This window comes from Panthera leo, chromosome B3 (genome assembly GCF_018350215.1).
Source record: "Panthera leo isolate Ple1 chromosome B3, P.leo_Ple1_pat1.1, whole genome shotgun sequence".
NCBI lineage: Eukaryota > Metazoa > Chordata > Mammalia > Carnivora > Felidae > Panthera > Panthera leo.
The window spans coordinates 123,360,574-123,377,823 of record NC_056684.1 but is presented as its reverse complement, the minus strand read 5'-3'; the positions used below and the strand labels follow the sequence as shown (position 1 = coordinate 123,377,823).

Here is a 17,250-nt window from a genome sequence, read left to right as displayed (position 1 = left end):
GTACTGTTTGGATGCCTCTAGCAATTTTCTGCCTGTGAAATAGAGATGGATATGCTGAAGGAATCCAGTACAATTACAAAACAAAACAACAGGGATGGCCACAGTCATTTCAAAGAGAAAGGAACAGAAATTGAGGGTAAAGATGTTCCTTTTTGTTTCATTTTGCTGCTGAAAACAGACTAGAGTAGTCACTAATGGGGATCACAGTAGAACCGGCTAATGACAGGGCCTTTTGCTCTTTTTTGATTATAAGAGTAAAAGAGGTTCATATGCAGCTTTGGGAAACAGAGAAGAGTACAAAGATGTAAACAAAAGTTTGGTGGGGATTCACCAGTCTGTTCATATGTCAATTAACTAAATATATTGACACTGCATTTTCAAAAAATTCTGCAGCACCCACATTCTGACTGCCTATACCCATTAGAATGTAAGCTCCGTGAAAATAGGAGTTTATATCTTCTTTACTCTCATATCCCCAGATCCTAGAACTTAACGGACATCTAGTAGCAGCTGGTTGAATAAATACATGAATGAATTGTTTTTCACTAAAGTAGGCTGCTAATCTTTGCCTGCTTGGCTAATTTTAACTTGGCAATTATATTCCTCCCTCCTGCCTCTTTTCTAAGACCAGGTTTGTCATATTGTACTTCTATATACCCCTGTATCTATTCTCAGCTAAACCTCAGGGAGACTTTCGCCTTATTCTTAAAGGTGGCTGTCCCTTGTGGGTAGTCAAAGACCCTCAACCGTTGCACATTCAGCGTTCGGGGCAACATGTCGCACCAAACTCATTTTCCTCTTTCACACTTTAGTACTGTGTTTAAGCTTTGCTGTTTAGACATGCAGTGAGACCAGCTGCAGCATTGCTGATCTAAGTAGCAAACATGAAAGCCTCTGAACCTTAGGAATTAGGCATCACGACAGGGGCAAGATGAATGGAATCTGCTCCCACTCCAAAAAAAAAAAAAAAAATATATATATATATATATATATATATATATATATATGATTTCCAGTGTAAAGGTCTCCCTTTCAAGTTTTTACTCTATTCTGCCACTCAACGTTAGAAGCTACCAGACCGGTGGATGACAGCCTGGTGCTGCTGTGAAGATACTCATACCTAGTTTTAAATTATAAAAGTAGAAATTAAATACTGACTACAGGGACATTAAAAGTGTTTCCATATAGTTTGAGATCATTTAGGGTTTTCAAGCAAGGATATTTGAAAACTTCTGATATGGCATTTATCACACTAAAATACGAGCATGCATTTATCTAGGAATTTCTGCTCAGATCTACTACAGTTGAAAGGATTTGTGTTAAAATTTGGGGGGAAAAGCTACTGCAAGCCTCTTCTTGTACCACATTGTATTTAAAACCTTAGATTCATTTCCAAGCCCATTTTGCACAGAGATGTTTATGAAAGTGGTTTGGGAGTAATTGGGTACCTTAAAGCTGTTGAGACAAAAACAAAATACTGAGAAACAATAAAATGTAATGTAAAATGGAGAGTTCCTTTGAATCCAAAAAGAAAGTGACCTAATTCCAATTATGTATTCTGCTTTAGCCAAAATGCTGTGCTCCATCCCTTTATTTTGGTTTGCCATTCTTAACTGTGTGGATTATAAAAAAAAAAAAAAAAAAAAAAAAAAAATCACAGGCCCTGTTAAATTCGCCACATCTTACTTCAATATTGAATAGGTATCCATCAAAAGCAGTTTGTATGACATTAGAATCAAGCATACCACTAATTTCATTTTTTTCCTTCCCTTAACATGAGGAACAAATGGTTAGTTAATCCTCTGAGCCTTAGCTTCTTAATCTCTAAAATAGAGGTTATCTCCCCAGTTGGACAGTGGTGTGAGAACTGAATGAGCTGACATATACAAAGTGGCTAGCACAGTGACTGGACAATGAGTAAAACAGCAAATATTGGAGTGATTCCAAAAATATGCATGCCCCCAGGCAAGAATGTGAGTTTGTAGTGATGAGAAGTCAACCGGTAGAGTTTATTTCCAAAAGGGTTTAGGAACCTGAGTACTGCAGTTTGCATTTAAGAAAGGGCTGGATAATTTTAGGACCATTAGTAACATTTGTAGCTATCCAAGCCAAGATAATGATAAGGGTAACTGAGATTCTCTGCCTCACCGCACAAGGGATCAATGGGATCAGGAAGTTTGCTTTTTGGGGAACTGAAGCATGACCTTAAATCCAGATAGCCTCCCCTAAAGTGATGCTCCAAGGCGTGAAGTACAAGGTCCGAAGATGTGCACCAGATAAAAACATCATTTGAAGACCATAGCAGTTCATGAGATCCCACTGTTGGGCCATTCACATTTTGGCTCTGATTTGCTATTTGCTTCATTGCTAACCCCACTGTTGAAAACTACAACCACCTTAATATCTCTTAGGTCCTCATTTCCGGGTCTCCAACCACAGTCTCTTAGGCACCAACAGCTTTGCAGGATGGTAGGCAGACACATACTATTATGAAAACGATCTTATTTCCTTTGTAAGACCTTTCAGTGGTAACAGGGCACATTCACAAGCATTCTCTCATTTGGCAGAACAGTATCTATATCTCCACCATTTCCATATGACAAATGCTGGCTGGTGGCAGATATAGGTTTAGACCAGAGTCTTCTGATTCTGTGTAAGCAATGCCCACAACAACTACTAAAAGAAGAAGTGCAGAATGACTAATGAGGAGACTGGAATGACACAAATTACATGTCATAATAAATGCCAATAAAGACAAGGAAGCCATCCCTATAAACTGACTGCACACAAAAGAGGTTTGACTAAAAGTTATGGAAAAAATAGCTCTACACCTATTCGTGTTTGAAAAACCTCTGTTAATCCTCTGTAACACTTCACTATTCAGGTTTTGTGTGACCCTCTAGCCTTTTCTTTTTAGCCTCCTTTTTTTTTCCTCCTCCATTTTGTAAAATTATGTACATATTTCCCAAGTTAATACCCATTTATGTCCCTGTAGATCTTAGCAATCCTCGGTTTCCATTGCCATTTCAGGCTGAAAATTTTCAAGTCCCTACCTCTGCCTATTCTCTTATCAGAATTCATCACATATTTCCAATTGGAAATCTCTAGAGTGACTCTTGGATGCCTTATGTGTTGCATCACTAACGTCAAACTCTGGCCACCTTAACCTAAAGTATGTGCCCTGTTTTACTGTTTCTGTTGATGAAATTTGACCTTTCCATTCTAGACATTCCTTACCTCTCTCCCTTTCCATCCAACCAGGTGGCAACACCTGTGGATTCTATCTCTGGAAGGAATGTCCTTCCGTTTCATCTCCATACCTTCCTATGATCACATCATAGAATAAGTCCTTGACCACTTAAACAATAACCTCCTACCTACTTTCCTTGAACCCACTGAAAACCATTCTTTCAACAAAGCCAAAATAATCTTTCTGAAAATTAAGCTTTAGGCATTTCATCTACTGCTCAAAGACTTTCAATGTGCTCTCATTTCTTTAAGAAGTAACCTATCAGTATGGCATTCAAGTCCTCCTCACTACGGACCTAAAGTACCTAGAAAGAAAAAAAAAAAACCCTAAAAATATAATTGTCATTAATTTGGCATCTACTGTGAACCAGTTACTCATTAAGCATTTTCATATATGTTATTATAAATTTTCACACAGACTTGCAAGATGGCGTCACTGTTAACTCCATTTTAGAGAGCAGACAAATAATTTCTCCAAAGCCAGAGCTGGCTGGAGGCAGAGCCAGATCTTGAATTACACACCACTGGCCTCTAAGACATGTGCTCTTTCTGCTATCCCATACCGTCTGCCTTTTCCATCAAGATGTTTATTCTGGTCAAACTGAACACATCATAAATTTGGGAACAAAGTCTGTGTTTCCTTCCTTTGAGGTAATACTCAATGCTGGTATCTTCATCTAGCATGTTCCTTTTTTAGATTCCATTAGTCAAAATCTGACCCACCTTGTCTGTGTTCATTTCTTAATCTCTACAAACTGTAAGAGTCTTGCCTTCCTTGGAATGTACCTGATGCCATCTAAAACCCATCACATGTATAATTTTTACTTCCCTCCTTGATAATAAATTTCTTTACATCTCCAACAATCCCACATAAATTGCTGTTCCACAAATATGTGTTGAATTAAAATCATCATCACTATACTTTCTACTCTGAAACTTTCATTAGGAGTGGCATAATAATTAAGAATCAGAACTGGATTTGAATGACTGCTCAGTGCTATCTTGGGAAATTTCTTTAGCTTCATTAAGCATCAGTTGCTTCATTCTTAAAGTGAAGATATTAATAGTGACTACCTCACTGAGTTGTTGTGAGTTCATAATAAGAACATGTAAACAGAATTCTTACGCAGTGTCTGGTACCTGGTATTTTGTCAATCGATATTAGTGGTGTAAGTGATAATAAATGGTAGGAACATAAGATGATTTACGGATGGTCCTAAGTCTGTGTCAGAAACAATCATCTATGTCATTAAATTACCTGTCATTTTGTAGAAAACGGAGTAGAAAAATAAACCAAATTAAAAGAGGTTAACTAAGGGGTCAAGAATAGAAACAGAGACTTAATTGCCAATCATCTCCTGTCATTCTGAGTACGAAATGACTTCAGGATGAAGGTTAGCTTGATCGATCTACAGGGCTTATCTAAATGTCTTTAAGTGATTCTAGGCTCCGAAGGTGTCATCTCACGCTGGGAAACGACAGGTCTGGCTGTCAGAACTATCTTTGAGGATAATACAGTTATACAGTTCCCTCTGCCATCTATCAGGGGCACACTAACAAGTTGAAACAGTAGCAGTGACAGCGTCAGGATCTAAGCACATGATGCTATGGAGTGGGTGGCTAATGAATTCCCCCATTAATACGCTGAGCTTCCATGCCTCCTGAATGCAGCCAGGGAGCTAAAACGTATCGTCTATAGCTTCAGGGAGTCCACGAGTTATTTCTTGCCCTGTTGCAGTGAACAATACCCCAGGAGTAATGACTAGTAACAGTGTAAGTGGTGGGGCAATGAGATAACTCATCCAGCCCACAGTGTTAAGGTAGGCCTGCCATTAAGTCATATGAGCCCCAGCGCTCACTTTACAGTACACACCATTTGCCTTGCTTGCTGCACTTCAAATCTACATGTCTAAAAAGACTCTGCTATTCAGAACCTGCTCGGCTATTTGATACCTGCAGCAATCTAGGATATATGCCACCAGGGCTGGCTTTAAATCAGTAGCATCCTGACTTCTCCTTAGAATTTCATATTATTTAAGTTGCAATCTCAGAAACCTGATTAAAGTCTGTTTGTTATTTACGGAAATAGATAGATATATATATATTGTTTTCCCTGACTTAAGAAAAACTTAACTGCTGAAAAAGTACCAACGATATTAAAGGCTATCCATAATTGAAAGCTCCCTATATACCAAGAGCTTTGGAGGAGTGTTATATACATCACCCCATAAGGTGTAGGAAATCTAATTTCTCAAATTTTAATTACTGGGGTGTTTCAAGTCTATTAGTTCTATGTGACCCCATGTTGATTACAGTATCCCTAAAACGTAGCACTGTGCCTGGCACATTAAAAAAAAAAAATTTAAATATACTAGTTGAAGTTTATGAGCCAATCTCTCCGAATCCTAATTTTTCTAACTTCATATTATACAAGTATTGAAGATTCTGAAACACGACTGTTACCAGTTAGCAAAAGAGTCACTGATGTAAGTGATAAATGGGAAAGACGGGACCATTTGGTCTCTGCTTACTCATAATTGTTTACCAGTCATAACATATTTTCTACACATTTGTCAACTCGATTTTTATGACTGCATTATTATACATCTTATCTGTACACTAAATTTATCATTCACTTTTCTCACTATTTTGAGGAATCAAAGTCTATGAAATGCTTTTACTTGTACCTGTGCTTTTACGTTCCGACTTTACTTGGCGGCAGCTGCTACTCATCCCCACTCAATCTGGCTGTACCCACATTAGGACGCTGGTTCCAGCAGTGACTCTCTCTGGCCTCTGTGAATTCCCAACTGTCAGGCCGGGCTGTCTGTTTATGTGGTCATCTGGAGCCCATGGAGGGTCTCAAACCTCTTTCATGCTATCCCTGCCTAGAAAGGTTTTGCTCTCCTGAGGCTCCTTCTCCCTTTGGCTCATACAACTGAAGAAGGACCTTCAGGGCAAGGTGAATTACGGATTTACTGGTGAGGGGAGAGCCCTTTGGAACATTATACTGAAGGGCAGCAGAAGCATAATGCATCACCTTGTGTCACTGTATAGAGACATAACAGCTTACAAGGACATGTCAAAGAAGCCCCAGGTCATATCCTATTGATCTAACCAGGTCTCTCTCAGAGGGAACTGGGTTCTTCACCCTCTCTTAACAGGACACTCCAAAAGTCTCAATCAGGAATCTGATTAATTAAAAAAAAATCACTTTTGATCAGATAAAATAGGAATTTGTTTGCAGAAACAGTCTTGGCAGACTTTTAAAAATACTTAAAATGACACTCTACTTTTAATTTTAAAACATTCTTCCTTGGGTCTCCTGGGTAACTCGGCCAGTTGAGTGTCTGACTCTTGGTTTCAGCTCAGATCATGATCTCATGATTAGTGAGCTCGAGCCCCATGTCAGGCTCTGTGCTGGCAGCATGAAGCCTGCTCGGGATTCTCTTCCTCCCTCTCTCTCTGCCCCTGCCCCACTGATGCTGTCTCTGTCTCTCTCAGAATAAATAAATAAACTTAAAAAAAATTCTTCCTTTCACTAATTTTTTTCCTCTATTGAAGTTATTACCTTCTGGATATTTCATGAAGAAAATCATCATCCTACATTTGTGCAGTTTTTGGCCGGTAACAAACAACTTCTAAATACTGGATTCCACTTGAATCTCGGAAAAACCCGGTAGTATGGTACATTTTTGTGCCCATTTAAAGGAAGAGGAAGGTGGAGCCCAGGGCAATGATGAGTTGTTCAAAACCAAAGAGCTCCTTGGATGCTGACAGAAATGAGACTCAAATCCGTGTCTGTTGATTTCAGATTAAGTACATTTTTCCACTATGGCATGCTGCCCTTCAAAACTAAGTGTGCAGTCAAAGTAAACAGATTTAGATAGAAATACCTCGGAAATAAGAGAGATTGGAGAAAACACACCCCAGCTCCCATGCAGGGCGCTGCATCTGGTCCAGCTTGCGTAAGTGCTCACTTCATCAAATCCCTACTTCCACTGCCTTCTCCCACCTTCTTCTCCAACTCAGCCGGGATGGAACGGCTAAGCTGGAAGCTGCAGAGAGGATCCCCAGCAGGCCCTCTCCACAGAAGTGGCTAATGATCTGGAAAAGCTCCTAAGCCCGGAAAACCCAAAGAGGCTTTTTTCACTAAGAACAAATAGCAATGAAAGGGAATACAGAGCCAACCTGCAGTGCATAGCACTCTGTGGGAAACAAAATTGCATCTGTTGGACACCTTTGTTGTTTTCTTGTTCTTTCCCTCTCTACTTGCCTTACCAGTCTCAAAAATGCCAACGCTCCTCTGTGCTCCTCTGCGGATTCCCCCAAACACAATTCCTAAGTCAAATCCGGTTCTGCTACTAGCCAAATCCAGACACGAGTCTAAGGTAACAGCCACCTAGCCTCTCTGAAGACTAACTCAGCAGATGTTGATGGTTCACTGTAAATATCTCACACAGAGACAGCCAAATGAAGCATCCAGGCCAGCAATTTATAGATGCAATAGATGTGAGGAACAGACCGTTTATCATAATTCAGCTTGGCTCCCATTTATTCTCCAGGAGTCTTTCCAAATGCTATAAATTATAGAAAAACAATACTATACATATCGAACTTAATATTCTATTTCCCCAAACATGACACTGAGAGAATACTATGAGCCTTTCATTTGTGGAGTGAGGAAAGCAGTTTTTGTAAGGGGAACACTTTGCCATCATGCAAAGGGGGTAAGTCAGGACAGCAGCCCTTTGTCTTTTCCTACCCCATTTTATCTAGGTATCTACATTATAAGTCAGGAGAGAAACAGTTGGAGAAGGTTATAGATTCTTGTCAAACAAAACAGATGTCCTGACACATAAATTTTCACTCTTACTGAAAGGTTCATAATTAAAAAATGAATCCAAAGGATTTACTGTAAATTACATGCAGGGAGAAAGAAGTTAATAGCATATCTTTTTTACGCCCTGTATTAACTACATAAAGAGAAGCTAATTGTTGCCCAGTTTTGCCCAACCTTCTATTTCGTAGGTGGTGAAAGGAGTTTGTCAAGAATTTCATAAGAGACTAACAAGCACTTCATGGTAATCCTTTCCCTGGTCCTATTCAATTTTATAGGCAGATGTCACCTCCAAGTGACAGCAGCTTCTCTCCAAGTATCAAGCGGATTAATTCCTCGACAATAGACTTCAATGCAGGAAACATATCCAAAGTAATATTTCTTTACAAACCCCTCTGCCCTAAGACACCCTCCCTCCACAAAATTTCATTCCATGCATACACACTTCAGCAAAGATCTTTTTGCCTTTGTCAAACACACTTCATCTGTGATTTCATTAATATTATGATTAATAATTGATTCAGAAAATAGTGCATCCTAGGAGTGTGAACCAAAAATGAAGAAATGGAAGCTAGTTTGAAGCAAACCATCTCTAAATTATTTTGATCTCTTGGACTTCTCTGATTTTTTTTTTTATTGATCTAATTCTTGGCTTATTCAACACTTATCATCAAGGCCTATTTAACCATCATGAGCACCCGGGGTGAGTGCGAGGACTTCAGGTTTAAAAGAAACCAGCAAAAGAAAGAAGAGCCTCTGCCCCTTTGGCCAGAAGAACAGATAATCTGAGCAAACGTGAAATAGGAAAAATTGCTCCTTAGCACCTCCCCACCTCTGTCTTGGTGTCCCTTTCTTTACATCAGTTCTTTACCGTAGGGCACCACTGCTTTCATTCTGCCCAGGATTTCTCTCACCATCTGCTCCAATGTTGTATGTCCCCAAATTGGTCATGTTACTTTCTCCTCCTTTCTCCCTAGCCCTCGAAAAAAACTCAAATTCTGTTAGAGCGGCTGACCATGGCCCAGTGTGAGAAGGATCATAATAAGACTAATGACTTAAACGAATCAGGAAATGATTCAAGAGCCTCCCGTGGAAAAGGAGTTTAAGAAGATTCCAATTTTCCTAAAGATTTTTTAATGTGTGAGCCTTTCAGGACGACAAAGGAAGAGAAATGGGAAAGTTTGGGAACAGGATAGCATGTAGCCTAGAGCAAATGTAATACAGGCAGCATGCATCTGTCCACAAGTCTCATTTCAATGCAGGCGATAGATGCACCTAGTGGAAGCTGGAACTCCTACCTGCTGGATTTACCTGCTGCTCTCACAAATCCTTCCACTGGAAAGCCTGAAGTGAGGAAGTGAGAGGCCCTCAGAGCTGGCAGACAACATGAAATCTGCTTCCCATTCCTGCTCTGGGGACTCCACACCGCCCACAGTGGAAGAATGAGGCTTTACACACATGTAACCCCCTGCTAGGAACATATCTCTTGGCAGATGGGTCCACTTCTCCAGGCCCAGGGCCTCCTTACTCCCCCTGCCCCTGGGATATGCCCTGCTTCCCTCTCTTCTTTGTGTCTGCCATCACTTTTTCTTTTTTTTTTTTTTTTTTCCTCTGGTGGGTTTCTCTTCTCCCAGGCAAACTGCAAGTGGGAATGGAATCTTTGGCCTCCTCCCCAACTCTTCCCACTTTCCTTAATGGTCCTTAAATTATTTTCTTTAGTACAAGGAAACAACCTATATCCATTAAATAAATCCACATTTTACAGACTGTAAAAGTCCAATAAAAGTATCTCAGTAAGTATTTATGGAATTGTATTCCTGATGCATCTATGTAAATGTTCAAAACAAGAAGCAAGGTTTGTAATCAAGTCTTTTGATCTTCCATTTGTATTCCTTTATTGCTGAGTGTGGTGAGGAACCGTCCCTTTGCTGTCCCCACTCTGACCTCAGGTTTTGTAAGAGGTTCTGGACATCTCTATGAAGAAGTTTGCAGCCTAGAGCAGGGATCACCAAAGTACAGCCTGCAACCTGCCTTTAAAATGAATTTTTATTGGAATACACACAGTTTTTATCTCTGGTAAACACCAGAGAATTAAAAAAAGTTTCCAATTATCAGACCAATTAAGTGATGTCATTTTCAAGAGGGCCATGACCATGTCAGGTCCATTCCAGAATGATGTGGTTTTTCTACTTTGTATGGTCTGTCTTTCTTTTCTCTAAGAAGGTCAGATGATGTCAATCTGATGAAGGGCAATCATTTGGGATTTTCCAGAATGTTTAAGCAATGATAGCATCACTGGAAAAGGTCCACAGTACCCAAGGGGGCTTATGCATTTTAAAGTAAAATTTCTTGTATTTTTGCTGTTAAAAATGTTAAAACAGAATGCTATGGTTCCTCCTAGAAATTCCTAGGATCCTCATACCCCTTTTGTAAAAACAAAACTTTTAAGTAAACTCTCAGAATATAACAAACATTTCTCTTAAACGTAGAGATGCTCTACAACACACAAATGGGGAGAAATGGATAAACTGGTAGCACATTATCTGACTCAAAAAGATGTTCGTGGCTGTGCCAAATCATATTTTTCTTAGTAAGTCACACTGAACAAAAAAAGAAGATAAATCACCATGAAAATGCAAGTGAGCTGGTAATAATAGCCTAGTTATAGCTGCCATGAAATAATCATTAAGTTATATGCAGCATAAATCTCACAGAATTTTGTAAATTATGGTGGTTTTTAGAGGCCAAATAGAGATAAACCGTACAAACTATGGCTGCTTTTCTCTGTGCTCCTTGGCATGGCTTTTTAAAATGCTTAAGCTTATGCTCACAGTACCATATGGTTCTCAAAGCATTTGAGAAGGCGTAAAGGTTCACAACTCTGTTAAGACCCCTCTTCCACATTTTGAAGGTGATCATTCCTCACCAGTCCTTCCCTGTACTCCTACTCGGAGTCTTGTCTGGCTCTGGCTCACACTGAGACCAGACAAGTTTCCAGCTCAAGCCTTAGACTTCAAGCTGCTCCTGTTTCCAAGGCATGTTGGAAGGGCAGGTGTTGGAGATGGGCAGTGCTTGCAGGGCTGAACTGGCTGCTGGTGCTTCCAGCCAGCCACCTCCACTCCAGAGACGGGCAATAAAATCCCACTCTGTGCCTTCCTCAGTAGACCGGCACATTAGCAAAACGCAGATTCAAAGATTCCCAGTAAATGTTCCTTTTCCTCCTTTTTGGAGGTTGGTGGTAATCCCCAGTTGATCTTTCCTCTTAACTGCTTTTTCCCCCCTGCTATTTAAACTGAATTCTTATTGCTCCAAATTAAATCCATTCTTTCTGGCCTTGTCATTGCTAACTAATGAGAACAATTCCTCTCTTTGCTCCTGGTAGCTGCACTTTGGGTACTTATGGATGAGAATCATATCCTTCTTTAGCCTACTTTCTTAACTGCAGACTGCACAGGTGATAAAATGGGTTAATTGTTGCTATAAAAATATTTTCTATCCTCATAACGAAGTAATTTTTTCCTCCAAATCATTTTAATTTCTTAGAATTGCACTGTGTTCTTAACGATGTGCAGTGACTGAGGCTGAGGTCCTATTGGGCCTATATATACAAGCAAAATGTTGGATATACAGTATGCATGAATATAACAATTCTTGGTTATTGCGCTGTTTCATTTTGCCCCTTCCACTCTGCCCTCAGTTTTATCACTCTTTGCTCTTTGTATCTCCCCAAGGAAGTTTTCAGCCCAGGGCAGTGGTCACCAAAGTATGTAGCCTGTAGCCCGCTATTACAAAATAAATTTTTATTGGAATGTGGTCATCTGCATTTAAAAAAAAAAAGCATGTTATTTATGACTGCTTTCACATTACTGTGGCACTTCCAAGGAGCTCTGACAGAGACCCTATCACCTGCAAAGCCCAAAATACTTGCTATCTAGCCTTTTACAGAAAAATTTTGCTGACCCCCCAGCAAACATTGGGGCAGGCTTTGCTAGTTGCACCGGGTTAAGGCAAAGTACCAGGTAAATCTCTTATGTACTCCGAAGCAGTCTGCTGAATGTTTCATGACAGACCAAACCACACAGCTGGCAAGCGAGTCTAGACTGAAAGAGTTCTTCATTTTTTATCCCTGAAGTACCCTACGAGCATCAAGGTTCACGTCTAAAGGGAAGAATGAGGCTTGACACGTGGACTAATGCTTGGATATGGCTCCAACACATGTAGGCAATTTTTATAAATGTGTCTCTCTTCCAAGTCTATCTAGGATGTTCTGCTGCATTCTGGTGTACCAACTCACACCACCAGGAAGACAAGGAAATCCAGGCCAAGGCCCAGTACTCACTATGTGAAGCTGGAGGAAGTCACCGAGACCCGGAGCGCTGTCGATGCGCACCAAGATGCCATCCTTCACAGTGGTGCTGAAGCCCACGGCAAGGCGGTCAGAGCGGGTGCTGGGCCTATCATTGGCCGGCCAGGTGTAGAGGATGAGGCCTCCGCTTTTCCCAAAGATGTACGTAGCGCCAGCTGCGAAAGCAAGGAGAGAGGGAGCCATCAGTGCACTGTACTGTGCATTGCCAGCTCTAGGCACACTGTTGAGACCCTGCACAGACAGCTGCGGAGAGGAAATGGGCCCCCGCATGTCCCTGATTGGTTATGGAGAGGGATGGAATCCAAAGTCTGGGAAGGCGGCTGTCACCCTAAATTAAAGATGTAGGCAAAATGAATTAATAACAAAGCAGATGTTAGCGAGAGGCATCCCTAACATCTTCAGTTCCTGCTGTATCACGGCAGAAGGCAAATAACACGCTGTGTCTGAGAGCTTTGGTATGTTGGGACGAACAACCTTCCCATTCTCCTCAACAGCAGAATTAATTTTCCATCTCGGCTAGGACAAGCACGGGAGAGGAAACTAGTTCCCCTTCTTTCAGCTACTGGAACATGCTGGTCAGTGGAGCCAGGGGCGGTCCCAGAAATGTTTCACAAGACTGAAGGGAGTGTGCAAGCCTAAAGCCGCCATCCCTTTCATACCTGGATCGTCCACCACCCTCACAGAAAAGAGCTGTAGTCTGAGGAAACCAAGTTCTGTGACTAAAAGCATTTGCCTATTTCACTATTATGTGCTTATAAAAAACGTGATAACAATTAATTCCAGAGGCGTTTTACAAATTAACTTAATTTTTCCCCTAGTGGTGGTGTTTATCTGGTATTATATAACAGCTTCCGTCTCTTTTGCAAACTAAGTTTCAAAAAAGAAACATAGAAGACATGGAAAAAAAAATCTCAGGGTGATGAATTTGGAACATAAGTGGTATTGTCACTTACGAACGGTGGTTTTATCAGTGTTCTTAGTACTTACTGTGCTGTCACTCTTATTATTTACAAAGTCAGGGATTAGAAAGAATATATTAATTTAAAAGTACATAGAGGGGTGTGGGGGTGGCTCAGTTGGTTGAGTGTCTGACTCTTTATTTCAGCTCAGGTCATGATCCCAGGGCCCCACATCATGCATCAGGCTCTGCGCTGAGCGTGGTGCCTGCTTAACATTCTCTGTTTCTCTCCCTCTGTCCCTGCCCCACTTGTGCACACACTCTCTCAAAACAAACAAACAAAAAACGCAAAGAAAACAAAATACAAAACTAAAAAAAAAAAAACACAAAACATAGAAAACAGGAAGAAAAATAAAATATTTGCATCTTATAAATTTTTAAAGTCTATTTCTAAAAACAAGTTTTTAAATACAAATTTGGGGAAAAGCATGTAGATTTGGTAGCCAGAACAGACTACATCATTGTAGCTTCTATGGCTATATGTACTTTACCCATAGTGAGTACTTCCATATGTTACTCATCTCAAAGTTCAAAGAACATTTGGCAGCAGATTTTCTTGTGTGTTCCCACTGAACATGGTTCAATCTCCAAAATTATTTAAAAAATGTTTTTAACGTTTATTCATTTTTGAAAGACAGAGACAGACAGAGTGTGAGTGGCGGAGGGGTAGAGAAAGGGAGACACAGAATCCGAACCAGGCTCCAGGATCTGAGCTGTCAGCAAAGAGCCTGATATGGGACTCAAACTCATGGACTGTGAGATCATGACCTAAGCCAAAGTTGGACGCTCAACTGACTCAGCCACCCAGGTGCCCCTGAAACTATTTTAAAGCAGCATTAGAAAAGCACTCAGATTTCTTCAGCTTTACTAAAAGTCTCAAGCACTGGTCCACATTTAGTTTACAGGGAATACTGGATTGAATTATGTTCTCTGAAGAAAAAAAATGAGTTATGCAGCTTATTTGTAAATAATAAAGTCAACTGCTATGAGGCTAGAATTAAGAGTATATGTCACATCTCATGCTTATTTTAAGCACTAAGCCATATTATATTCTGAGGCATATAGAATCTAATTTGTCATTTTTGAAAGGTCACTATTCTAGTGACCAGCATGCTCAGTTTGTATATTACATGTAGCATGACATTATCTTCCTTTTATGAATTTCCCAATCCTTAGGGGATGGTGTCTGAAAAGACCTCCACAGTCAATCTGGAGAATTTGGGATTGTGGTATGTAAAGTTTACAATTAATTCTGTATGCAAAACTGTTTGTCTCTTCACTATCCACAGGTACCCTCAACGCTTCTTAAAATTAGAAATGTGGATATAATAATTTACCCTTGATATCTATCCATCTGTGAAGAATTCAAATAATTCCCTTTTCTGTAGATGCTTACAAATGTCATCGCCACTCTCTCTATTCTTTATTTGGAACAGTGAAGGTTACTCAGTGATCAATGTATAGAATCACCAAGAATGCAAATCAGCCTGTGACATTTTGTGGCAACTTATAAAATCTTACCCTATTCTATCCTAAATACGTAGTGGATTCTGCCTCAGAGATAAATCTATACTCCCATACTCTATCAGAAAATAATTTTACCAGTACAAAAAGAACAAGTCCAAAGTTGATAATAGCAACACATATGCCTGGTGCTTTGAGAAAAACTTTTCAAATTTATTAGCCAAATCTTTGCAATAATTCTCTGGGATATCTCATTTGTTAACAATGTTTAGAAACAAGAGACCCAAGCATCTGGCTTAAAAAAGTGGTACCTCTTTAGGTCTCCAGCTTCACCCTCCTGCCTCCAAAAGCCTGTCTTCACTAAATACCAATCCTAGCTTAATAAAACTATCCCAATAAATTATATCAGTGATGCAAAATTGACTGTGCTTTATCCTTTTCACATAAGACTAAAGTAGAATGAAAACAAAGCCATATCCCCCCAAACCTGGCGTATTTTCAGAAGTTAGTTGGCCTTCTAACCATATAAATATGTTTACAAACTTTGTGCTTATACTTTTTTATCCATTGACTGTTCAGTAATTCTCAATGTAAAGAGAAACTGCATTAAAAATGATAAATATATGACTTCTATACAGTGGTTTGGAGTCCACCATGGCTTTAATTTTTAAACAAAGAATGAAACCTCATTATGACAATATCAGGGTAGGTACAAAATCTGTCTTAAAAATTATTTTTACTGCTTTTATTGTTCTGAATTTGGAATGTCGCTATGATAGATAATTCTAACTTTGTAGGTGAAAAAGGCAAAAAAGTACAAAGTCTTTAGCGTATGGCTTATTCTGCTATATGGAAATAAATCTTAAAATATGTATTCTTGGTACTAAATTTCTTACTAAGGGTAAATAAAGACCCTGAATTCTCCCATAGTTTAATGTTGGCTTTAAAGAAAGTGAATTAATACTTACAACTTTCTACTCTGAAAACCTGTTATTTTTTCCCCTTCTTTAGTTAGCTTTGCTATCTTGCATGGTTTTTAAAGATAAATAGTCACTTTCTGTTAATTTTAATATAAAATGCCTAGAGTCCTAGGGGGAACATGGTCTTATTTTGCTTTACATTTTCAAATTAAAAAGTTAATTTTTTTATTTTAAAATGTGGATTACAAATCAACATTTTGGGAACATCCTAAGAACGATGAGAACCCTCCTTAATCCATTAAAGATTTTCATTTCCAAGCCATGCAATACGACATCACATGCTTTCTCCCCTGAGCCTAGCAGCCCTGTTGGTTTCACACTGTGCAAAGTATGCTGGTGCTAAGGTCATCCTCCATTTATTAACAATTGAAACCATGCAAATTTCCTGCTTGCTAGCAAAGAGTGATCAATTCAACTGAAGAAAAACTGCTACGGTGGCATTCTGGCTATTTCACATTGCAGGACTTGCAAGTTTGTAAGCAGCTGAGGTTGCTGAGTCCCACCAATAGAGTATTTCAGGAATGAAATTTCCATACGGTCACCATTAACAAAGATTAAGTGGATACACGCTATTTTTAAACAGTCAACCAGCCTGACATGTTACTTAACACACAACTTCTTTCATCTCAAAGATCCCAAAAAGTAGGTTTGGCTTATTGTTTTCCTAATTGGCAAGCTATTTACTGGGATGGGGCTGATGGTGGTTTTGGAAGAGCCAGATATGTGAAGGTATAAATATGTGTGTTTGGGTGTGTATTCTGTGTGTGGGACTGATGGGGGGAAGAAAAGGGTAGAACAGTCTCCACTGAGATCATGAAGGAATCCTGGGGAGCAGCTTTATATACTCATACAATAATCTGATCAAGTAGATGATCTATGAGTTCTCAAGAAGAATACAGGGTAAAGTTTTTTCTAGGTCATACATTTCTCCAAGAAATAGTTCTTAAATCTTGGTGCATATTACTGCTTATTAATAGAATTGAATTTAATTATTGATGACAACTTAACTTTTCTTTATTTAGACTATTTGGATAATTATTACAATTGTTGCTTTGACTTCTTAACCTCATGGTCCTGCCATTATGACATAACTTTTATTTCTAGTCCCATATCCAAATAGCATATTACTTTTTGGTGGGAGTACTAACAGAAATTGAATCATGGACCTCTTAGGATTTATATTCAATATAAAAATAATATATACATACATATGTGCATGCTTATGCATATGTGTATGTGTGTGTAAGAAAGTTTAGTCAGAATTATAATAGAATACTTGGAATTAATTTATTATGTTCTCCATCAAATAATCACAGATATAAGGCTTTAGAAATGCATCTAAATATAATGTTGGTTGTATATTTATGTGTGTTTTTTATATATTAAAAAAAGA

General features: G+C 39.2%; 1 protein-coding gene across 9 annotated transcripts in view; it reads right to left on the bottom strand.

The window, feature by feature from the left end:
- NRXN3 (neurexin 3) overlaps nucleotides 1-17,250 on the bottom strand; it is a 1,573,300-nt gene that overhangs the window by 350,116 nt on the left and 1,205,934 nt on the right. For all 9 annotated transcript variants that reach the window (XM_042943952.1, XM_042943953.1, XM_042943951.1 and 6 more), the window contains one exon: nucleotides 12,429-12,610. In XM_042943952.1, the coding sequence (XP_042799886.1) occupies nucleotides 12,429-12,610 (182 nt within the window). The remainder of the gene's footprint in view (nucleotides 1-12,428; nucleotides 12,611-17,250) is intronic.